Source organism: Limanda limanda, chromosome 11 (genome assembly GCF_963576545.1).
Source record: "Limanda limanda chromosome 11, fLimLim1.1, whole genome shotgun sequence".
NCBI lineage: Eukaryota > Metazoa > Chordata > Actinopteri > Pleuronectiformes > Pleuronectidae > Limanda > Limanda limanda.
In genome coordinates, this window is record NC_083646.1 from 26,137,014 (window position 1) to 26,161,549 (window position 24,536).

Below are 24,536 nucleotides of genomic sequence, written 5' to 3' on the forward strand. Positions count from 1 at the left end.
AAAGAGAGAACATTTGTTAATTTACAAGTTTTGTCTTGGAAACCATATCAACAGTCAGACATTACACCAAAACAACACTGAGGAATCAATAACTTTTCGCAGTATGACGTGACTTTCTTGCTTTGCTCTGAGACAGAGTTTCGGAAAATTATTTGACTCTTTATGGTCATGCACATGCAGAGGATTGATCATGGAGCGGAAAGCAAAATTGGGAGGGAATTAGCAGCATGTTTTTTTTGTTCACTTTGGTTTAAAGGGTATTGCATCCCTCCTCATCCCCAAACAAATTGCCTAACTGCTTGTGCATTATCAATAAATCATTAAAACTTGCACAATGACCGACATTAAATGTTTAATTCGGAACTAAATTTGTAACAGTGTCATTATTATTTTTAACCGCCTGAACACAGAGGGCATTATGCATTACTCCCCCCAGAAAACGTTCAGCAGAATACAATACAATTTATTTCCCTATGAAACAGCCTTTTTTGGCTACAGTTCTCTATTTATCACCACTCAGAGCTTGGATTAAAAACCTGCCTTTTAATTGAGGCTTCTGTCTTCCTGTCTCCCACTGCAGGCTCCACCAACACTTGTGTGAAGTACAATTTCAGGGTCCCTGTAAGATACAATGGAAAAATCTCATGCACACAGCTGAAAATGATGATTATGTATGAAAAACAAATAGAACAATATGTACCTGGTGCAACGGCCTCTCCCAGTTCTGCAGAACAGCTCTTACAGGAGATGAGTACCAGTCGGCGGCAGGGTTTCTATAAGGAATAAATGTAAAACCCAGAAATATAATCAGGGTGGAGGAGAGACGAGGAGAGATAGAGACAGATATAAGGTCGGCAGATTGTCATTTCTTCCCTTTCTATTTCTCTCTGTTACAGTCAAGCACAGAGTCACTCATGCAGAGAATGACTAATAGAAAAACAGGGAGCTCAATCCTCGTCTATAGTGTTAAAGAGTTTAACTTCACTGATGCGGCCGTGTGGGGATTGAGTGTCAGTGGGTGAGTATACTTTATGTGGTACCACTATAAATCCAATTTTTGTGTTTTATTACAAAATCTTTTGACCATTTTGTGCTTCCATCACTTCCTCCGTCACTGTAGCAAATAAGTACAAATTTTTATGCTTTTACTTTTTCACTCTTGCTCAGACATAGTCTCTTTAAAACATATTTTAGACTTTTTAGAAATTCCCTAAACTATGGGGTTAGGCATAAGACAATTTTTTTGGAAGAAATGTCAAACTAAATCAGAGGAAGAATTCTTTTCATATCCTGTGAATAATGTTGAAATGTCTCATCTTTTTTCTTGTCTTATTCTTATGCCTCTTCCACAATACACAGTGAAGATCCTGAAATTATGTTCTCTTTCTTAGCATTCGTTTCGATGTCTCACTATGGGATACGCCCCTCGCGCGTATTCACAGAAGCACTATAACAAAATCGCCAGCCCTGATAGGCTGGCAGTCGTGACGTCCGCGTCAAGGTGCCGCACCTTAAATACGGTGGACGCGGCGTCACACGTCATTCAAACACCTCTTCTCGCTTCACGAACAAGCATTTTTCTACTCAACGTCGATGCTAACTAGCTGCTGTCCATAGACCGGAGCTAACACCTCCTACGCCGGACGCTAGTAGTAGCAACGTCGACCCGACTGCCTTCACCATAGGTAGTTTTTAAAAATTTAAATAGCTAAACGGCACCGGGAGCCTGCGGTCACCGCGCTGCCTGCTACCGGAGCTAGCTAGCTAACAGGGATTATCACTCCAGATAATTCGTTACCCTTTAGCACACCAAGCTAAATGGAGCAAGCTGCAAAGCTTCATTCCACCCCGCACCTAGGCGATGACAATCGCCTGTGCACCTGTGGAAATAAAATGTCGAGCACGGACACTCACCTGGTCTGCTCCGCGTGTCTCGGGCTGGAACATGCCCGCGCCGCCATCAGCAACCCGGGCTCGTGCGCCGACTGCTCCCGCTTCACAGCGAAGAGCCTCCGTCGACGGCTAGCGCGCCAAGCTAGCCTCGCTGAGGGAGACCCGATCCTTTCAATGGCCGCCACCGAGGAACCCCAACCCGGTGTGGCCGAGGATGACGCTCCCGAACCAGAGATTCGGCGCTGGGGCTTCACGCTGGATTTGCTGGACCCGCTAACGGAGCCACCTCTCATGTTGGACTATGAGGAGGAGGATGAGTCCGACTGCGAAGATTGTCTGGTGTCGGATGGTGACGATGAGGATTTTGAATCCTGCTTCGTTCCACCGGCACAGGCTCTCAGCTCTCCAAGCCCTGCAAAGGGCTCGGCCGGGGTAATCACGCCCCAGCCTAGCGGCGACATGCACGATGTGTGTAGACGCGCTGCAGAGAGACTGAATATTCCATGGCCCGCGGTCGTGGCGGAGGCCCCAAGGTCCTTAGGAAATTACCCCAGGCGAAGAGGGCTGCGAGACAACTTCTCCCGGTGTTCCCGGAACTCCTGGAGGAAGTTACCGCCTCATGGAAACAAAACCCTTACTCCAGCAAAGCCACCATTCAAGGTGCGTCTTCCCTGGATGTTGAAGGGATGGAGAAACATGCCATGGCCCGCATGCCTCCCATGGAGCCCCTGGACGCAGCTCACCTCCATCCGAGGCTGTCAGCTACCTCGTCCAGGGCCCTCACACTCCCCACTAAAGCCGATCGCCTCCAGTCTGCCATGACTGAGCGAGCTTATAAAGCAGCGGCTTTGACAGTGAGGGCTCTCAACGTCACCTCCATGTTGTCAGCTTACCAAGCGGAGCTTTTTGACGACATAGCCGATGTGCCTGAATGTTCCGCGTGGGATGAGATCACCACAATTGCGGATATCTGCCTGCGCGTACAGCGATGCGCTGTACAGGCGGCGGGGAAATGCATGTCGATGTTGGTGTTACAGGAGAGGACGAGATGGCTCAATCTGACCAATCTGTCCGATAGAGAGAAGGAGGACATCCTGGACATGCCTATTGTCCCCGAGGGTGTTTTCGGCTCCGCTCTCACCTCAATGCAAAAGCGCTGCGAGGCGAAGAAAAAGGAGGATGAGGCTCTGCAGCTGTGCCTTCCGAGGAAAGCACCTGCCGCAGCGCACCCGCCCCCCCGGCAGACTTTTGCTCAGGTGGCCTCTAGGAGCGCTCCCCCTGCTTTCCGCATCCCGAAGCGCCCCAGGGCTCAACCGGGTGCGAGCGCCAACGGCCGCCCGGACGCCAAGCCCGCTTGGCCGAGGAAGCCTTTCTATTCCCCGTCGACCCAGGCTGCTCAACCGGGCCCATCACCCAGTCAGCAGGCCAGGTGATACTCGGAGGCGTGCAGCTGGGGCAGGCCCCCAGAGATCGTCTGTGTCAGACAGAGCTTCACTCACCCCTAACTTTGAGGTTAGAGAGTTGGAAAGCATGCACAGCGTCAGAGTGGATATTGAAAACACTGGCCAAAGGCTACAGGCTTCAATTCGCCACGATGCCCCCCCGTTTCCGCGGCCTCATCGCTTCCCGTGCGCAGGGAGAGTCGGCCCGGGTGTTACGGGAGGAAATATCAGTTCTATTAAACAAAAGTGCCATACGAATAGTGCCACTCCAGCAGAGACTGGAAGGTTTTTATTCGAGGTATTTCCTGGTCCCAAAGAAAGGGGGGAGTTGCTTACGTCCCATCCTGGACCTTCGCATTTTGAACTCGTATCTCAGGAGATACAAGTTTCGCATGCTGACACATTCAACGCTGATACGTTTGATATGGCCGGGGGACTGGTTCACATCAATCGATCTGAAAGACGCATATTTTCAAATTCCCATTTATCCTCCGCACAGGAGATATCTGAGGTTCGCTTTTCAGGACACAGTGTACGAGTACCTGGTACTCCCATTCGGCATGTCACTGAGCCCGAGGGTGTTTGTGAAATGTGTCGACGCCGCTATAGCCCCCCTCAGGGAGCGGGGCATACGCGTGGCCACTTATCTGGACGACTGGCTGCTGCTGGCGCGCTCAGAGCAAGAGGCGGCGGTGCACACAGGCATCGTGCTGGCACACCTGGCCGATCTGGGGTTTGTGGTGAACAGGGAAAAGAGCGTGTTGACACCGAGGCAGGACATTGCCTTTCTGGGTCTCACGTTAAATTCACTGACCTACACGGCTCGCCTGTCAGCCGAGAGAGTAAACACCTTCAGGTCCACTCTCTCTCATTTTGCCGTAACACGTCGGGTCACGTACGGACTGTGTCACCGGTTACTGGGACTAATGGCCTCAACCATATTGGTGGTGAGGCTGGGCAGGCTGTACATGAGAGATTTCCAGCGTTGGGTGGCCTCTCTCAGACTGGATCCTGTGCGCCGCAGTGTCACGGTTTGCGCGTCCTGCGTCAGCGCGCTGAGACCATGGCAACGGCCGTCTCTGTTGACAGCGGGTGTGCGCATGGGCGCGGTATCTGCCAGAAAGGTGGTGACGACAGACAACAGCCTGTCAGGCTGGGGCGGTGTGTTCGAGGGCAGATCCGCGAATGGGATGTGGAGCACAGATCTCAAACATGCCCATATCAATTATCTGGAGTTGATGGCAGTGTTTCTGACGATGAAACATTTTCTGCCGTTCCTCCGGGGACATCATATGTTAGTGAGGACGGACAATACGACCACAGTGGCGTATATCAATCGCCAGGGGGGTCTACGTTCTCTACAGTTACACACTCTTGCACGCAGACTGATATTATGGGGCGAGGTGCATCTCCTCTCAGTGAGAGCGACCCACGTTCCCGGAATTCAGAATGTGGGTGCGGACCTCTTGTCCAGGGGAAATCCTCTCTACGCGGAGTGGAAGCTTCACCCGTCTGTAATAGAGCAGATTTGGTCACTTTTCGGCCGCGCAACAGTGGATCTGTTTGCGTCGAGGGCGAACACACAGTGCCCACTGTTCTTCTCCCTGCACGACCGGAGCGCACCGCTGGGGCTGGATGCGTTCGCTCACGAGTGGCCGTGCGTCCCGCTTTATGCGTTTCCGCCTCTGGCTTTGATTCCCCCGACACTGCTCAGGGTGCGGGAGAATCGTCTGTCACTGATTTTGATCGCTCCTCACTGGCCGTCCATGCACTGGCTGGCGGAAGTGAGGCAGCTCCTCCACGGTCACCCGTGGCCTCTCCCGCTGCGCAGGGACCTGCTCTCTCAGGCGCGCGGGCAGATATTTCACCCTCATCCGGAGCGCCTCGCCCTGTGGGCTTGGCCCGTGAGTGGTTTAATCTGAGCCTGACTGGGTTATCACAGAATGATGTTAACACGATTCAGAATGCCAGAGCATCATCCACTAGGTCTCTCTATGACTGTAAGTGGAGATTGTTTGAGGATTGGTGTGCTTCGGCACAGGAAATCCCTTTTCAGTGTCCAGTTGGTACAATCCTGTCCTTCATACAGGACTTGATTGATCAAAAGAGGGCATTTTCTACTGTCAAAGTTTACTTGGCAGCTATTTCCGCTTGCCATGTTGGATTTGATGGAAAACCAGTGGGCCAACACCCCCTGGTTTGTCGTTTTATGAAGGGTGCACGGAGGTTGCTTCCCATCTCTAAAACTATGTCACCATCTTGGGATCTAGCAGTGGTGCTTGGTGCCCTCTCTAGTCATCCTTTTGAACCACTGGATAACGTCGACATGATAACGTTATCCCTGAAGGTAGCTCTGTTATTGGCTTTGGCTACAGCTAAACGAGTGAGTGATATTCACGCTTTATCTGTACATCCGGCATGTATGCGGTTCACCCCGGGAAACCTTGGGGTGACCCTGAGGCCGAATCCTGCTTTTGTTCCTAAGGTTGCTAAACCATGCTCCCCAGTGGAACTGGCAGCTTTTCAGCCGCCTCCCTATGGTTCTGCGGAACAGCAGCGGTTGCACATGCTGTGCCCTGTCCGTGCCTTACACACTTATGTGGAAAGGACAAGGAACTTTAGGAAAGGGGATCAGTTGTTTGTGTCCTGGGCTAAGCCCCACTGGGGCAAACCAATCACCAAACAAAGACTTTCTCACTGGATAGTGGATGTCATAGCATTGGCCTACTCCAGCTCGGGCCTTCAGGTTCCGACTGGTTTACGGGCACATTCTACTAGAGGTCTCGCTACCTCTTGGGCCCTGTTCAAGGGAGTCTCTATCCAAGACATCTGCGCTGCAGCTAGCTGGTCTTCTCCCCTCACATTTGCGAGGTACTACAGGTTGGATGTCACATCCCCTGGCCTGACCCACGCTGTCTTGAGCGTGGGCTCTAATGTGGATCTCATTCCTGAGTGAGGGGGGGGCTGGTGGTCAGTCACCGAGATAAGCTTGTCTGGCAATACGGGAGTCTCCATATCCCATAGTGAGACATCGAAACGAATGCTAAGAAAGAGAACTTTAGGTTACTTTCGTAACCCCGGTTCTCTGAGTAGCATGAGTGAGATGTCTCACCAGACCGCCCTTCTTGCTGCTGGGGTGAAGCGAGAAGAGGTGTGCTTGTTTCGAATGACGTGTGACGCCGCGTCCGCCGTATTTAAGGTGCGGCACCTTGACGCGGACGTCACGACTGCCAGCCTATCAGGGCTGGCGATTTGTTATAGTGCTTCTGTGAATACGCGCGAGGGGCGTATCCCATAGTGAGACATCTCACTCATGCTACTCAGAGAACCGGGGTTACGAAAGTAACCTAAAGTTTTCAGTGTTTGTCTTCCAACTAAAGCAACAAACCATCACATGTCTCTCACCTTTGAATCTTGACCGTCCTCTGTGCTGACTCGGCTCACTTCCTCTGTGAGACTCTGATCACAGCTGTCATCTCTGGCTAAGAGGAGGAAAGTGTCGCCCAGTAAACAGTCCTCTGGTCTCGGCTGCAACTTCTCCTTGGCAAACGGATCTGAGTGGCAACACCAGTCGTCCACAAGGGCGTTCCAGTTGCCGTTAGGGAGAGGAAGCACTCTCTTAAACACTCTGAAGGAGAGGAAAAAAGGGTTAGGGGTTTTCTCTCTTTTACTGTCCATGTGGAAACTGTAGTAATTGGTTCGTGCTGCAGTGGGAGCTGTTATTGCTCAATAAGCAGCGATTTTTCCGAGGATCAGCGAAGGTCAGAAACCAAAAAGGAGAAATTAATGTAAAAATTATTTCAAGGTCTGTGGCTGCTAAATACTCCTATGTGCTCCACCAGCCAGCTGCTAACCTTGTGTTCAGCCATTTGCTGCTAGTAAGTTATCAAAGCTTCTTTGGAGGAAACTACTTCCTGCAGCTGGAAATGAGGCAGATATGATCAGTGCCAAAGAAACAAACCAATGGGCTGAAAACTTAGAAGTAAATAAAGCTAAAGAGATGATTGATCATTTCATGTGAGAACATTGCACGTTGTCATTTGATACATTGTTACGATAAATATTGAGTAGTTCAGCTCTTTACAGCACTTTTTGTAATTCCTTCCAGTAAAGCACTTGCTTACACAGTCAAATACAACACTCGTGTAATAACTCCTTTATGAAGGTGATAATATTTCAGTTTCAACTTTATGATCACTTTGAAGGCTTTAGTTACCGGAGGTTATGTTTTCACCCGAGTCTATTTGTTAGTTTGTTGGTTTGTTTGTTAGCAGGATTAAACAAAAACTACAAAACCAATTTACAGAAGATGGGATCTGGTTCCAGGAGGAACCCATTCAATTTAAGTGCAGATGTGAATTAAGGGGCTGATCATATACTGTATGGACAAATGTATGGACAAAAAGACAGGGAAAGGGATGCCAAATACACTTGATGGATGGTGGCTGGCTGCTGTTTAGTCATAAATCCTGCCTCTTCCATGTTAGCAAATGGGACTAAAAAGTAAAAGCATACATTTTTTTATTTCTTCTCAAAGATGGTTTCTGTAATTAAAGGTTGTTCTTTACAAACTGATGAAAAGAACTTACTCAACTAACTTGATTTGACCTTTGGACATTTGATATGTTGTTATGTCTTGTTTTTTAAGGTTGTAAAGTCATGTTATTTACTAAAATTTTGATAATCTTGATTTCTCTAATTGTTTTATTTAACGTTACACGTTAAATGTTACACAACACAACATTACAAACTGCAGTCTCCAGAGCAATCATACAGTCAAATCAACTCCTAAATCATTTTAACCCAAACCAAGCATTAAAACCTGCTGCAGGATTGTTGTGTTAGACTGTTTCAGGCTGCACAAAGACCATTTGTAAAGGGGACCTTGTGATGGCTGCCCTCGATGCTAGCATTAATACCTCAGAGCAGCCCAAAAAAATAGTGTTATAAAGCATTATTTTGCAATATGTTGTTGAAATTATAACTTTTCAATTCAATCCTGACATATTTAACTTCCCTAGACCAAGTTGAAAGCAAAAAAAAAAATTCTTGGCAACTTTTAGTGGGTTATTGCCGAGAAACAGAGCTGGAGGGCAAGGGTTTCTGTAATGCAGCTATTGCAATTTTCAGCATGTCACATTGCTGACCAGCGAAAGCTACAAGCTGAAGGCAATAAGAACAATACCCCTGTCCAGCTGAACCACCTCGAGGTAAGAAAAACAATTGTTTTTTGGTGTTGTTGTTTTTTTCTTTTTAATAGGTAGTGCAGACCTTTACGTCACACTGACTCTATAACTCTAGCCCAGTCAGGCTGACAACTGTGGACTCCAGCTCCAGCTCCATCCATCACTTCTTCTTTCTCAGACTATCGCTTCCACTGCTGGGTCACACCATCAATAAACTCTTTGCTCCTCTTCCTGCGGAGGAGGGTGTGAATAAAAAACCCATTTCCGCTGATGACCCCCCCTTCCGTCTGTTCCTCACCTGTCCTCCAGCAGCCTGGTCATGCAGCCCTGGCAGTGGAAGCAATAACTCTCTTTTGCCCGGAGTGTCTCCATCACACTGTCAGAAGCCTCTGTGGAGGGCCAAAGGCAAACAAAAAAATGAGGCAGATTAGGTGAAAGGGTGGTAACCTTGTACTAAAAAAATCGATAGAATGCTGGGTGTCGGCGGTGGCTTGGCCGGAGAGGGGGCAATAAATCTCATTTGGATTGGACTCGTCAGTGACTGTCCTTTGCTATAGATCACATCTCACACTAGTAGTCAGACAATAATCTCAGGAAATGCTTAAAGATGGAGTTTGGGGGATATCATTATTATACAATTACTCTGGAGACAACTTTGATGATACGAGATAAATTCAAAAACTTAAAAAGGAGTATTCTCATGACTTCAATGATCAGTTGCATGTGGGCCGCTAAGTATCCTGAGAGTAAAATCTACAGCTGCACTGTCTCAGATGACCAAGTGACTCCAATTAATTTAGAATAGACAGCGAGCTCTAAATAGCAACCAAAAGACTTTGTTCTCGTCTTGGCACAAAGGAGTTTAGCAAAGCAGAGGGACTTCACACGTGTCTGGATACATTTCCATTCTCATCCCAGAACTTACCTTCATCTGAGCTCTCTGCAACATTGATGCGCAGTCTGTAATGTAGCTCCTCTCCGCAGGATTTTCCCGCGGATGTCGGAATGCAGGATCCCAGCTCCAAGGTGACTCCTGATGGCAAACCCAGGCTGAGGTCGCCTTGCAGAGTCCGGACGCAGAGCGCTGCATCTCCACCTGTCACAACCACATCAGCAGGACTTCCGGCTCCGTCTTTCCTGGAGAGCAGACAGGAGCGGAGTTATGTAAGCACAGGTATATAGTTATCACCACAGAATTACTGCTTGGTTGCAAGATAAGTGGTTATGGAATGATGAACCCATGATTTCTCTCTGGGTTTAAGACTATTGCTTGAATAAAACAAGAAATCTGAAATTTTTTGAAAGTATAAAGTATTTCTTCACATTTTTAAAGGAAAAACGATTCACTGAGAAAATAATTTGACAGTCGTGAATACTGAAAATAATTGTTCAATGGTCAAAAATGTGTTTATCTAGCTTGGACTAAAACAACCATCAAGCTGATTCCCCAAAATGTGGCAAACTCAAAACCACAGTGGAAAATGCATTTGACCATTTTTCCTTGTTTAAGATGTCAGGATTCAGGACAGTCTGTAATGAGCACACAATGTGTTCCTTCATCGACAAGTTCTCTTGAATGGCAGCAGTTATTAAAAGGTAGAGAAGCTAAAAGTGAGAGTCCAGTGCCTGTTCCACTTTTTCCCCAAGAACTGAGCTTAATACAGTGAAGCACTGTTATAAATGATGCCACTACAATCATACATTCTGTCTCTACCTCCTGCTGGATGATGCTGTCTCAGCTAAAAGAAGAACTGAGTAATGACTGAACTCATGAGGGCCACACGCTGAGAGAAAAACTGTTTTAACTCAACAACAAACTGAATGCAGCCTGAGCAGATCCTCTGGTGACAGGGATGCACTTCAAGGAATGTTATTCCATTTACACCAACGCTCCTTTACAGTCCATCTCTGAGACGTCCGTGGTTTTTATTTAATTTCCTCGTCAGATAAATATTTCCCTTTGGCTCTTATAGTCTTCACATCATCTCCAGTCATATATTAGCTTCTCAAAATACATGTACATGTAGTAAGAATACGATTTGTACAGTGCCAGGCCTCCACTGTAAATTAAGCACAAAGGACATGGTTCACTTTCCTATATGACATATCTCCTTAGCACCATCTACTGTTGCCACGGGTTTACTACATCCACCTTCTGTCAGCAGAAATGTTAAAGACTGAGTAGGAACACACATCATTATGGCTCTGATCTTTGCCACCGTATATTAAACTGCACATGTTCATGAAGTTATTTAATAGCTTATAATAGTTTATTACAATAAATATTAAATACTGGTTTACAACAGGACTCAAACATATAAACAGAAGATACACATTCCAAGTACAGTATATAATACTATTCACTTTCTTGTTTTATGACATCATTCTATCACATACATTTTTATTAGTGTGCATTAAGTGATAGTTAGGCTACATTGTGTGATGCCGGGAGACACTGAGTGAGACTTTGGTTATTATGTGACCTTGGTAGAGATTATTTTGGCTGGATTTAATGTATAACTGACTCTAACTTCAGGATTAGAACAGGATCAGAATGAAATAATAAGAATTGCCACTTGTCAGTGTTACATCTGTGTTACCGCTGTCAAGTAGGTTATGTTTTCACTCCTGTCCGTTTGTTTGTAAGCAAGATTACGTGAAGCCAGCTGGAGCAATTACCACGAAGCTTGGTGGAAGGTGCAGTATGAGTCAGGGAAGAATCCATTACATTTTGGTGTGGATTCAGGACATGGGCGCCCCCCTTTCTTTATCAGTGTGAGATAGGGCATTTTTCACTTTCCCCGTGAGTAATTCATAAATCTTAATGAAGACTGATTTTTGTGAGTGTGTACAATTTGGTATAAAAAATCTGCATCGAGAGAATATGGTGGAGGTATATTCTCTACAGAGTTCCATTCTAGTTATACTACAGAATCGTTATATTGAAGTATAAATATGAAGTTGTACCTAAATGTTGCATTTAGTCAAGGGGAAGCAAATGAACTGTGGCATATTTTAATCTATAATAATATAATCATAATATTTTAATAATTTTTTTGATGTTTGGAATCTTTTGTCAAATGGTAAGCTGAAATGTATCTGGTGTCAAACAAAGGTTATGGAGTTAAAAAGTATATTTTACAGTTTTATTTGACGTGCACATAATTTCTGCAAATTGCTGATTTTTCTACATTTCTTAAGATACAATAAGCAGACACCACAGACTTCTGGGGGAAAACTGATCTGAATAATGATGAATTGTGCATTGACTCGTCCATTAGTTCGAGTTTTTACAGTTACATTAGTGTTTTTATGTTGTTGTACATTCTAGAGTAAATAACCAATGCTGAAGCTTCTGCAGGTGGAACAGTGAAATGAGGCCAAGTGTTAAAATCAAAACAACAGTGAACTAAAGCTAGAGTTTGGAAGATGTTACTGAAACCAGTTAGTTTGCTAGTTAGCTGTTAGCTTTGTAGTTAGTTGGCTGAGTTCGAACACAGAGTCTATGCTACTGAGCTTAGCTAGCATAGCTGCCTTATCAGGTTAACCAACACATACCACAGTCACCAGACTGTTGTGCTGGTTCATAATTACCTGATGATGAGGAGTCCTGTGTGAAGCCTCCTCCTCAGCTCTAAGAAAACTCCGACCTCATGTGTTTTTCTTTGCACCTCTAAACCGGCCATTCTGCTCCCGCGACACTTGGGAAGAAGCTACTAAAAGAAATACTTCACTAATAAACGCTCAGTTCGCTGTGTGACTTTGTAAAGTAAAACTAATCCACAGGAAATAAACACAACGGTATATCCCACTGATCAGGTTGAATTCAGAGGATGTTACTCGTCTGCAGCGTGACGGCCGCATCGGGGTCAAGTTTACCTTAGAGAGAGAGAAGCATCCGGTCAGATGTTTCAAAATAAAAACGTCTCAACCCCTCTTTCACATTTTAGTGACACATATCTGATAAAGGTGTGACCGTTTAAGCTTTTGCACACAAATCCTCCATGATTAACACATTTTCTTCGAAAATGTTAATTTCAGAGTGTAATCGTCAATTTATGATGTGATCAGATACCTATTTAAAAAAAAACACCTATCAGTAGTGTTTGGAACGATTGTAAATTGTGGCATGATTTTGTCTTTTATATTCTGGCACATGGAACTACAACCCTTTGCCTGGGGGGCTTTTTACCAAGTGATATGTACAACTAACTTTAAAGATGTGTCAGGGACCATACAGGACCACAAGATTTTACTGTAGTGGTGAAAATGTTACCAAGAATTTTTACGAACAAAAAATCTACTTACAATCTGTAAACCTAAGATTTGCATTTAATAATGACGAAGGTTTTTATTATTACTTATTATGACAACTTGTCTTTTCCTAAATTTATATATTACCATGTGTCTTTGAAACCTTGGTGTCAGTAGTTTTTCGATCAATCAAATAAAATGTGTGTAGCCTATATTCACAAATCACAATTTGTCTAATAGGGCTTGGACAAGGTCTGTCCTCAAACCTCAACAGGAGTAAGGAACAATTACAAAAAAAACGTAGAAACCTCAGAGACAGCCATCTTTAAGGGATCCCTCTCCCAAGACGGACAGGTGTGCAATAGATGCCACATGCAACTGAGAACATCAACAAACAGTATTTACAACATTTATATACTTTTATAGTTTTTAATATATATATTTTTGTACTATCCACTTCAGCAGCACAATAACACTTTTATACTGGACACTGACACAATCATTGCATTCTGTACCATAGGGTCAGACCCATTCATGTATCTGTAATATGTTGTCCCTATGTTTCTGTGATTTATGTATGTATGTCGGTGAGGTGTATAAGTGTATAAATGTATAAGCTACTTGATGACCTAAATTTCCCACGGGATTAATAGAGTATCCATCTATCTATCTATCTATCTACATAAAAAAAACATAAAATGCCTCCATAGTGCTTGTGTGGTGTTATCCAAGTGTCCTGAACCCCCCGGCATTCAAATTCAACTCGACATGAGATAGTTTACACTGTGTTTTAAGCCTCGATGTCCTTAATGTGGAGGAGTTGGTTTTTCTACGTTTGAAAAAGTGGTTACCTCAATTGGATTGGATTTAGCTGCAATGCTGTTTACCCTTGTAACATTTATGTTTTATTTTGAAAGACAAGTTACGCGACTTCCGGGTTTCTCCAGCCTGACTTCTCGGTTTTGGGGGGCGGAAAAACGTGCATGCGGAACTGATGCGGAAGAGCTCCGGCTGACCCGCAATGCAGTCTGGGAGCTGACAGCCGCCTCTCTTCGCTTCAAGCTAATGACGCCCATCGCTGTTTATTTACACACAGCGGCACACCGGAATATGTAGCATATGGTCACCTGTCGTCTGCGGACAAAGCTGCTTCCTGTCACCGGGACGCGACTCGTGTGAGCGGGCGACACCAGAGCTTCCGGGGCCCTGGCTCCATCTCCATCACTGTAACAACCTGCTGCTAGCGTTAGCACAGCTCGCTGTCTACATCGAGGAAGCTGCTAGTCTCTGTCTTCCTCAACCAGCCGGACTCACGAATGAATGACAGCCGCTGGCCTGTGTCGGATCACGGTGAGATTCCCTATCAGCCTGAGTCCATGACGTGACAAGTGTCATGCAGGTTGACGTTAGCTGAAAACAAGCACCTCACTCAGCTAGGGACCAGGTAGCTGTTAGCCTGTTAGCTCCGATCCACTCAAACCACACTGGCAGTGACGCGCATTACCTTCTGAGAATATTCTTCAACCATGGTGTGTTTTTGTGATATCATTGTGTCATATGTAGCAACATGTATTCACTATTCGGTGATGACACAACGTACGCTGCAGTGTGGGCGGCAGGTGTGTGTACCGGTGTTAAAATTTAACTGGGGATCATGGCAACTGGTGATTTGTTGTCTTTAATCCAGATGTTGTCGCCCAGATTCGTCATTTTCACAAAGCACCTGTGTCTGAAGTGCGGTTATACGCTGAAGGCCTCGTTGAAATAAACATCGAACAAAAACCCATCAGGAGTTAATGTAATGTGTCCTTATCAACATCAGGTTGAGACATCACTATCAATCATATGGGCAAAAGGGTGTTCAAGGAAACGCCCATGTTATCTGGTGATAGTTAGAATAAACGCTGCATACTTAATAACAGGCTTCACAAACTGATGCTCATCCTTCATATGAGACACATGGAGTTATGAAGAATACACACACGTGGCCAGCTCCACGCAAGTCCTTTTGTGTTATTGTTATTACAATGCACACACACCAAGCACGTGTCGTATGAAAACATCCCTCACATCATGAAAATTTGAAAATGATGAATCTGCAACCGAACGACAACATCTGGAATAAAGACAACAAATCACCAATTGCCATGATCCCCAGTTAAACTGGAACACCTGCTCCCTGTTGTAGGTCTGTCATCAACACACAACAGAACACAAAAGAAAGGGAACGCTCTGTGACTAACTTCTTTTATGTATGAATGAGTCTCTAGATATGATGATCAGATCCTCATCTATTATGACTAATTCCACAAAAGTCATTGTCTTGTTGATGTTTAACCGAATGTATCATTAAACCTCTATCTTGTCCCAAGTCCCCTCATGAATCCACATTAAAGTCACTAGATCCAGATTTAGATTCATATCTGTACCAGATTTCACACACCCTTAAACATCCCAGGTTTTTTGTCATCAAGAACTATTGTCTGCGAAATCAACAAATATGTCCAAAGAAAAGCTCTATCTCACAGGGTTATAAAAAGTGGAAAAAAAAAAGGTCTGGATCTGCACCAAAATGTTACATGTTCTTCCCTGAACCATACCACACCCTTCCAGTAAGTTTTGTGAAATCGGTTCAGCCTTTTTTTGTGTAATCCTTGCACAACTTGACTAATAATCACACAAAGCATTCGAAAACATAACCTCCTTGGCAGGGGTACATTTCAAAGGTGAATACTTATATTCACATTGTAGGTTGGAAATGGTATGTGCATCAGTAGATTATCACAAGAACTTAACAGCATTACTTCATGCCAACAAGAGCTTGTTTCATGGTGAGGCTGTGGTGACTGCATGTCATGGGAAACCCCAACCAAACTCAGTCCTGTCACTGTTCATCAGCTGTTTTCAGGAATAAGTCTTTGTTATTAGAGAAGACAGAAGTGACATTGTGTTAATTACCACTCTTCTTCAAACTTATTGTTTTTGGAGGTCATAATCTGACTCAGCCTGCATTTGCTGTCAAACATAAAAGTTAGTATTGGCTGCTGCTCCTGTCAGATGTAGCTCCCTGCTGATTTAGATGACTCAGTCGTTAGAGCACATACTACTAAATGATAGGCTCAGGCGTTTTGCTTCATGGTCAAGCATGAAGATAACTTAACTTAAAGCCACCACAGATTCTCTCTCATGTTTGGAAGCGGAGGGTGAGGTGAGGGGTATTCAGCTGCAACATGCAACTTCACCACTAGATGTCACTAAATTGTACACACTGAACCTTTAAAGTTCCGATCTTGTTTTATTCATGTGATCTCCTTGGTCTCATCTTCCTCTCGTTGTCTTTCTGCTTCTTTCTTTTTCTTTAGGTGTGATGTATATATGTGTCCCCGGTGTTTTACAATAGCATAAAAAACACCCAGGAGAATGAATGCAGAGGAAGTGGAGCTGCTCAGTGACTCCAAGTACAGGAACTATGTGGCAGCAGTGGACAAAGCCCTCAAGAACTTTGAGTACTCCAGTGAGTGGGCAGATCTCATCTCTGCACTGGGTAAACTCAACAAGGTAAGGATCAGAGAGGCTGCAGCTGGGTTTACACTGCACAGTTTCAGGTAGTAGAGGAGGAAAAGCCCCTTTCCACTGATCAAAAAACCCCTCTAACATCTGGCTTTTGTCTGCAATGGGAATGGATAGAATCATAATCCCAGGAGACATGGGTGTTTAGTTTTGCATGCTCCAATCGACAGTGATAGAAACATGACACCCAGGTGAACACTCTTTTTGGCAAGACAGAGAGAGAGAGCCCCTCAGTTTCCGTAACTCATCAGTGAAAAAAAAACACAGAAATAATAACTCTTCTGGCATTTTGAAAGAGGTCTTTATTTGTTATTTCGCGATTTTACCAGTTAAAAAAAAAAAATCTATTTGATAATTTTGATGTGCAACAGACTTATCAGCTCTATAGATTCATCAAAATTTGGGATCTCATTGGTTTGGTGTAGCAGCGACCCTCACTGATTTATTTTATTCAATCAAAATCAAATTTTATTGCCATTTGATGGTTTAAGGAACTGTATAAATTCACTGCATAAATTCAAATCACAGAATTGCAATATTGTAATCAGTTTGTTGCTTCTGGTGTAGACAGTGGATACCAGGGCCAAGGCTCTGTCTTCTGTTCGCTGTTCACTGTTTACAGTCCGACTTGTTTCTTTTATCACACAAGTCAAATGTTTCTCCACACAAAACAGAGATACTTTTTTCCCGTTCCACAGCTACAGATTCTGCATATTCACATGCAGAATCTGTTTACTGAGATTATATTGCACACGGATACCACATAATTATTAAGTCAACATAAGTCTTAAGTGTGCTCTTGTGTGAGATGCAGAGTGGTTGTCACACTGCTTGTTTGCATGGCTTTTTAAACCATGTTCTTTTTACATCCGGTGCATCTCAGGTTTTGCAGAACAATGCAAAATATCAAGTTGTTCCCAAGAAGTTGACGATAGGCAAACGGCTGGCCCAATGCCTCCACCCCGCCCTGCCCAGCGGGGTCCACCGCAAGGCCTTGGAGACATATGAGATCATCTTCAAGATCATTGGCCCCAAGAGGCTAGCCAAAGACCTCTTTCTTTACAGGTAATAATGTATGATCTACGTGGTAATCTGGGGGCCAATAAATTAACTCAACACAAGCTTTTTTCTGCTAGTATCTGATCTTGAACATGAGCTTTAACTTCTTCATCCCCTGCAGCTCTGGGCTGTTCCCTTTACTCTCCAACGCTGCCATGTCGGTGAAGCCTGTGCTGTTGGGGCTCTATGAGACCTACTACCTTCCCTTGGGGAAGACTCTGAAACCAGGCCTCCAGGGGCTACTGACCGGGGTCCTGCCTGGTCTGGAGGAGGGCTCTGAGTACTATGACAGGTAAGAAGAACAGAAACAGAAAGAAAACACTCGCAAAGTTTTATACGTGCACATGCAGGCATCGGAACAAGCCATTAGGAGAAGGCATTTTAGAACATTATTAGGAGAGGAATCAAAGATGTTTGTCTCTGTCTGAACTTTTCCATCTCTTTTCTTTAAGAAAAATAGCTGTCTGTTACTTGGGTAAAATTGCTAACTTAAGCATGCATGTTTTATTCATAATTTATTTTCACATGATGATATTGTATGTTCATGTCTTTATCTGGCTGTGTCACATATTACAAAATCTAGTCAGTGTTGACACAGGTATACTTCTAGTCAGAAGATTAACAACACATCCATTTCCAAAGTGCACTGAATAACCTGGAACAGTACAAAGGTCAGCAGTAAACTGCCTAAGGAAACAGTCAAGAAAAAGAAAAATATTGAAAAGTTCATAGAAAACAGGAAGAAGTAGGTGAACTTGCAGATCTCCTGCAGCAATTGAAGTAACTGAAGTAGTTATTCTGGGTCTTACACGATATATCCTTGTGTACTATTTTTGTTGTTTGTTACACACTGTACTGTTCAGCAGTTGCTGTAGCACTTTGCCCCATGACAAATGTCCCCATGGGGACAATAACGTTTATTTGTTTCATTTTGAAACCCCCGGCTTGATGCCCCTAAACAAATTACTCCCATGGCCCATACCCACATTTGTACATTAGCAGGTATGAAGCATAACATTGAAGTGAAGGCAGTGCTCTCTTATTTAAATGTGAGTGTGCAGTACAATATTTTGTCTTTAAAATCCATGAATATTCATCATAAATACTTGTGATGTTAATATTGATCAAAAAAACCTTTATTCCAATTTTGATCTGTATTGTTCAGCCCTACTTTTATATTATTTTGTCACAACAAAGCTGTCTCACTGTCTCAACCTGAACAGATCAGAAACACACTCTCTAGCACACAGTGTGTATTTTCACCCCTGAGTACCACCATGTCCTCCTTGTTTGTCATAGAACCAATACCCTGTTGGAGAAGGTGGCTGCAGCAGTGGAGCAGTCGGCCTGCTACAGTGCCTTGTGGGGCAGCATCCTGACCAGCCCAGCTGTGCGTCTCCCCGGGGTCTCCTTCGTTCTGCTGCACCTCAATCGCAAACTCTCCATGGAAGACCAGCTCTATGTGATAGGCAGTGACATCGAGCTCATGGTACTTGAGAGGCTGTTTGACAAAAAAGGGATTTGCACACGTGACAGTTCTAGTGAGAGTGCTGAGGGACAAAACATACTGCCTCTAGCAAAATATAAATTTATTATTACTGATGTTACAGTGAATTGGTTTATTGAACAGCAGTGCAGTGTTTTCATTTGGTTTATTTTATTAGTGTCTGGAGGCGGATTTGGAATAAAACTCAACTTATATTCCGTTACACAGAAGAGAATTTGGAGTAGTTTGACTGGAAAGTGCCCGATGAATGTAATAAGACAAGAAAAAAGATCATAGATGTTTATGATGGTAGATGCTTACTCAGTTTGTAAAATGTATGATGAAAGAAATGTTATGAGCGATGAACCAACAAGGCAGGTTTATCTTTGGTTACTGTGTCAGTCTGAATAGTGTAAGGTTGTGTATTTTGTACAAAGGTTGACTCACAGTTCTTTTCTGCTCTCACCAGGTGGAGGCGGTCAGCACCTCAGTCCAGGACTCCAGTGTGTTGGTGCAGAGGAGCACCCTGGACCTGATCCTCTTCTGCTTCCCTTTCCACATGAGCCAGGTGAGCTCTGATCTAAAGGCCGGTGTATCATACCTGAAGTATGATAATGACCTGTGTGCGTCTTTGACTGAAGTTAGGATTGATTTTGAGACGTGTAATTGACATATTAGCCGGTAACCATAATCTGCTTTCTTGTTAGCATGTGTGTGAAAGATATATTGGAGCAGTCAAAAAACATTCTCTTGTGTTATGTTGTGTTCAGGCGACTCGCCCTGACATGATCCGGATCCTGTCAGCAGCCTTACATGTGGTTTTGAGAAGAGACATGTCCCTCAATCGCAGACTCTATGCCTGGCTGCTGGGTACGACTCACACGCACAAACACACCAGCACCCACAGATTTACAGTATCAGGGTTCCCACTCATGTCAATATAGATGAATATCGTAGAGGAAGTTCCCCTACAGGAGAAGTGTGAGCGTAAAAGGAGTTGGTTTGTTCATAAGAATACTGCATCAAATATATTCCCGATTAATTTATTACCCTGCTGTGGAATCGTAACTGTTCATCACTTTGGCAGAATCCAGTCGGAAAAAGCTTAAATATTTATAGCTCTGACTTATGAATACCTGCATTGTTAATGTTTTACATTACATTACCATTATGGGGACACATTGTTCTGTTTTGTCATTTGTGAACACTTCAGGTCTATGGATGTTTTTTTATGGATGTTTTTTTCTGTTCTGTGGAACATAAACCACGCTAATGTCTATTGTGGTCATTGTCTTACTGTATTTTCTCTTGTTTGCAACTCACTGTGATGATCATGTCGGTAAGTGTCTGCATGACTGAGGATGGACACTGAATGTATATAGCTGATTCTTATCTGGAGCTACTTGCAATGATTGTAGAGTTGGAATCTCAAGTTCCTGATAAGCAGAAATGATTAGAAACAAGGTTGATGTGAAGTGAAGGTCAGAGTCATAAGTGAAGATTTGCAGCACAGTGTGATTCTAATGGCAGCTTTAAACCAGATCACAATTCAGTTAGGGTTTTCCCCTCTATGAAAGGGATATATTATTGTATTATTCATCTGAAACTGGTTATGCTGCCACAGGGCTGTACGTTACCTTAATTTGCACCAGTGCTACAGAGGCTGCCTGTGTGAAAATAACGATGTGAAAATACTGCTACATTTTCCTTCATTTAAGTTCATTAACCAAGTCGTAACATTTCTGTCCTAACTCGCTTGCTAGGTGCGCTGAGAAAAAAGGGTGTTAATTGTGGGACTTGGTGTGTGATGTATAGACGGGGACATTGTTTTTGCTCACACGACAGAGTACAACTACCAAGTAGAATAGCAATGCATCATCAATTCACCTCACACACAAGCAAATACACAAACCCTCATTTCACCCACAAGCGACTGTGTTTCAAACACACGCACACACAACTGTATGACACGGGTGCTACAACAGTAAATTCTTTCATCACACCAAGGTGAGACATGTATGTCAAACTGTGCAGCCCTGTTCCATAGTGTGATGCAGCCCAAGACCTACACACTTTTGAATAGAAGTAGTGATTAGTGATTATCATTAGGAGTTTATTAAGAAGAACTGCAAGATATAAATAATTTATCTTAAGGAAGATGAAACATCCATTTTCTCTACTCTGTTAAGGTGCTTTATCTTTTGTCTGTGATTTAATATGCTGGATGTATGTCTAAGTGGTTAAGTTAATTCTAACTGCACATCTCTTTTTTTTTTTAAGGGTTTGATAACAATGGGGTGAAAACAGGCCCACGCAGCACGCGACAAAGCAACCCAGAGGAGCACGCTAGCCACTACTTCAACAACTTCTCTAAAGACATGCTAGTCCAGGTGAGGTTTCAAACATTTGTACAGAACAAGGTGTGTGTGTGTGTGTGTGTGTGTGTGTGTGTGTGTGTGTGTGTGTGTGTGTGTGTGTGTGTGTGTGTGTGTGTGTGTGTGTGTGTGTGTGTGTGTGTGTGTGTGTGTGTGTGTGTGTGTGTGTGTGTGTGTGTGTGTGTGTGTGTGTGCTCTACATTTGGTTGATCTGGCCTTTTATCCATTACTTATCATACCTCTCTTTTCACACCTGCCACATCCTCTCCGGGGTTACATATAAATAAATGTCCTGTTCTCTTCTCCTGTTCATCACAGTCAACTCTTTGAAGACAGCTCCCACAGATGTAACACACACACAATCAAGCTCAAACAGGGAGCACAGAGAGCGACAGGCAGGGGAAGTTTTGTTTTTGATAGTTGTTTTTTTGTTTTGTTTTTTTGTTTGCTCCTCTGCCATCTGCTCCGGCAATTATTGGAGCTCCCTCCATTGGGACAAGGCTGTTACTACAGAGACCGTCTGTTCCAGGCATCAGCCCATTACGTGACCAACGAAGCATGAAACACACACACCCAAAAAAAACAAAAAATAAAAGAGTTGAATGCAAATATGAGATTGATACTGCCAAATATTCCGAAAAGCTAAACAAACAAAAATCAAAAGCTTATAAATATTCCCTCAGCGGTGTGAAAAGTGGATTGGGAGTTTACAGATATTTCAGAATTTTTACTGTAACAGGTGTGTGTGTTCCTCCTTGTGTATGTATTTTCAGGCGATGGTAGGGATCTTGCAGGGCAAGGCCCGAGGTGGTGAAGAGGAGAGTATCCTCATGCACGACCTCAAGCCATTTCGCATCCTCATCAGTTTGCTGGACAAACCAGAGCTCGGTAAGTGACACTGTAGACACCATCAGTTTAGTTAATGTTGTAAGTCCATAACTCATGACATATAAAGCCTGTCACATTAACTGAATTTAATATTGTAAACATTCGTCAACTGTGGACATCATCCCTGCTGTCGTTATGTGTTTCTCTCCAGGTCCACAAATCCTAGAGGACGTTTTGATTGAGGTGTTTCGGACTCTGCACACACAGTGTCGAACAGAGCTGGACCTCCAAAACCAGAGTCCATTCAGCAAAGACCACACACACCTCAGCAGGTCAGCCCAGGCCAACACCTCCCTGTGTGAATAAAAAAAAAAAATGAAAGGAACCTTATAAATACAGGTCATATAGAACAACTCTGATATCTTAAAGTAGATAGCATCTAATCAACAGTGACAACATTGGAACATACAATGAGTGAGTAATACAATGCATTCATATAAAATAACAGTGTTACAAAATACAATTTTTTAAGTGACATTAAGTACAATTTCAAAACATTGCTGAAAATATGTGCAGTTAAAAAAAAAAGATTGATGACAAAATAATGACAAATTATCAAGTCAGATATTTTTTTTAAACATAAAATATACAACCTATGCAGTAATATGGAGTTAGACTCTTGCAGCAAATGTTACCCTGTAAATTGTGAAAATATTTGATACTCTACTCACAATTTATTCATTGTTAGTTATAATATATTACGAAATTGAGGCTTATTATCAACAGTTGCATATTATTAAGATTCAAGGATTGTTTTGACAATATTATAAATTTTGTTTTCATTCTTAGCAAATTACGAGAGAACAAGAAGACGGCCGAACTTATTAAAACAGCCAATCTCCTGTTCAACTCGTTTGAGCCGTACTACATGTGGGACTACATCGCTCGCTGGTTTGAGGAATGCTGCAGGTTTGTGTGTGAAAATAAATGTTGATTTACACAGAGGATGTCATTTTATTAGGTGCACTTAACTAGTATCTGGAATATTCTAAAAACAAGACAAACATTAAACAAAACTCTGTCATTTTTTTCTTTTGCTGATCCTGCTTCTCCACATAGAGCTACCTTCACAGCAGAACCCTAATCTTAACATCAAGCCGACTGGATGTGCACATTTTTTTCATTTGTAAATCAAAGTTTTTGTTTGCAACTCATTGACACTGCTGTCTTTATTTTTTATTCAAAAACACAGAAGTTAATAACTAGTTGTTGTACTTTACTCACAGTAAAATATTGCTTCTGATGCAGGAGGACGGTGAACAGCAGCACACGTGCAGAGCAGCATTCTGGTTGCGTAGATCCTCCTGAGCTCTCACTGGTAGAGTTCTGTCAGCTGGTCGACTTCCTGCTGGATATTGTTTCTTTGGTGAGACTTATTCTTTTCTGTCTGTCTGTCTTTTTCTTTCAGTCTTTCTTTCTATTTGTCTTTGTCTTCATTTTCATCCTTCCTGTCTTTGCTCTCACTCTCCCATGATTTTCTTTTACTATTTAACTTGTTTTTTATGTTCCTTCATTTTCTGTTTCACTCTTTTCCTTCTCTACGTTTTCTTTTCAGCATGTCATTATTGCAAAAATGTTAGTTTCTGTCTTTTTTTGTCATTATTCCTTTCTCATTACCTTTCCGTATTATTATTGTCTCTTTCTCTTTACACATTCTTTCTGTTACCTCCTCTTCACTCCCTTGTCTCCCACCTCAGCTCGTGCTTTCCACCTTATTTATTTGACTCTCCCTCCCTTGTGGCTCACACACTCCCTCCTTGAATCCAACATTTTTCCAACAAATAACTTTCATGTCTATTTGCCATTCGGCCTACATCTTGTCAGATTTGTCATCTAACTACAATTCTTGGATGTAATGACCACCATTATGGTGTATGTGTGTCAGCCCATCTGTTGTGTGTGAATATTTGCAGACCCTACACAGGTTAGAAAAGACCTGTGTGTTAGGTTTCCACACAAAATGTTGTTTGCATCCTCCAGAAATATGCTTGTCTATAACGTATTTCCAATCGAAATAGGTTGGAAATTCCTCTGTCTACTATTAACTTGTTTAAATGCTTCTGTGTGAGTGTGTGATGGAGAGAACCATGTGTTCTAGGAGATTGTGAATGAGAGATTAAGTGTGTGTGTGTGTGTGTTCGTGTGTGTGTTTCTGCAAACAAAGTGTTGTGGCCTGTGCTCCGCTTGCTCCTGTCTGTTCAAACTATCTGCTCTTTCTCCTTGAAGCCTACTAGAAGCATGAGGGTAATCTGCCAGGTAAAGTACTGCTCTTTCCTGCTTTTTCACCTCACCCTGCTTCACTGAGGCTATGATAACATTTCTGCAACGTCCTGCCAACATTCCTGAGAGCATCTTTCTTCCTGTCCTGAATGATTGGCTCACA

General features: G+C 43.4%; 2 protein-coding genes across 2 annotated transcripts in view; one reads left to right on the top strand and one right to left on the bottom strand.

Moving 5' to 3' along the window:
- ube3d (ubiquitin protein ligase E3D) overlaps positions 1-12,355 on the bottom strand; it is a 29,017-nt gene extending 16,662 nt beyond the window's left edge. The window contains exons 1-6 of the mRNA XM_061081351.1: positions 12,116-12,355; positions 9,447-9,658; positions 8,820-8,910; positions 6,741-6,963; positions 701-773; positions 541-619 (exon numbers count right to left, since the gene is read on the bottom strand). Of these exons, the coding sequence (XP_060937334.1) occupies positions 541-619; positions 701-773; positions 6,741-6,963; positions 8,820-8,910; positions 9,447-9,658; positions 12,116-12,207 (770 nt within the window). The 5' untranslated portion in view covers positions 12,208-12,355. The remainder of the gene's footprint in view (positions 1-540; positions 620-700; positions 774-6,740; positions 6,964-8,819; positions 8,911-9,446; positions 9,659-12,115) is intronic.
- A 1,486-nt stretch (positions 12,356-13,841) lies between these two features.
- The window catches only part of dop1a (DOP1 leucine zipper like protein A), a 29,405-nt gene continuing 18,710 nt past the window's right edge, over positions 13,842-24,536 (top strand). Inside the window, exons 1-12 of the mRNA XM_061081447.1 lie at positions 13,842-14,125; positions 16,138-16,333; positions 17,229-17,410; positions 17,526-17,696; positions 18,704-18,893; positions 19,360-19,458; positions 19,661-19,760; positions 21,171-21,280; positions 22,039-22,153; positions 22,305-22,425; positions 22,943-23,062; positions 23,402-23,519. Coding sequence (XP_060937430.1) covers positions 16,196-16,333; positions 17,229-17,410; positions 17,526-17,696; positions 18,704-18,893; positions 19,360-19,458; positions 19,661-19,760; positions 21,171-21,280; positions 22,039-22,153; positions 22,305-22,425; positions 22,943-23,062; positions 23,402-23,519 — 1,464 coding nt within the window. The 5' untranslated portion in view covers positions 13,842-14,125; positions 16,138-16,195. The remainder of the gene's footprint in view (positions 14,126-16,137; positions 16,334-17,228; positions 17,411-17,525; positions 17,697-18,703; positions 18,894-19,359; positions 19,459-19,660; positions 19,761-21,170; positions 21,281-22,038; positions 22,154-22,304; positions 22,426-22,942; positions 23,063-23,401; positions 23,520-24,536) is intronic.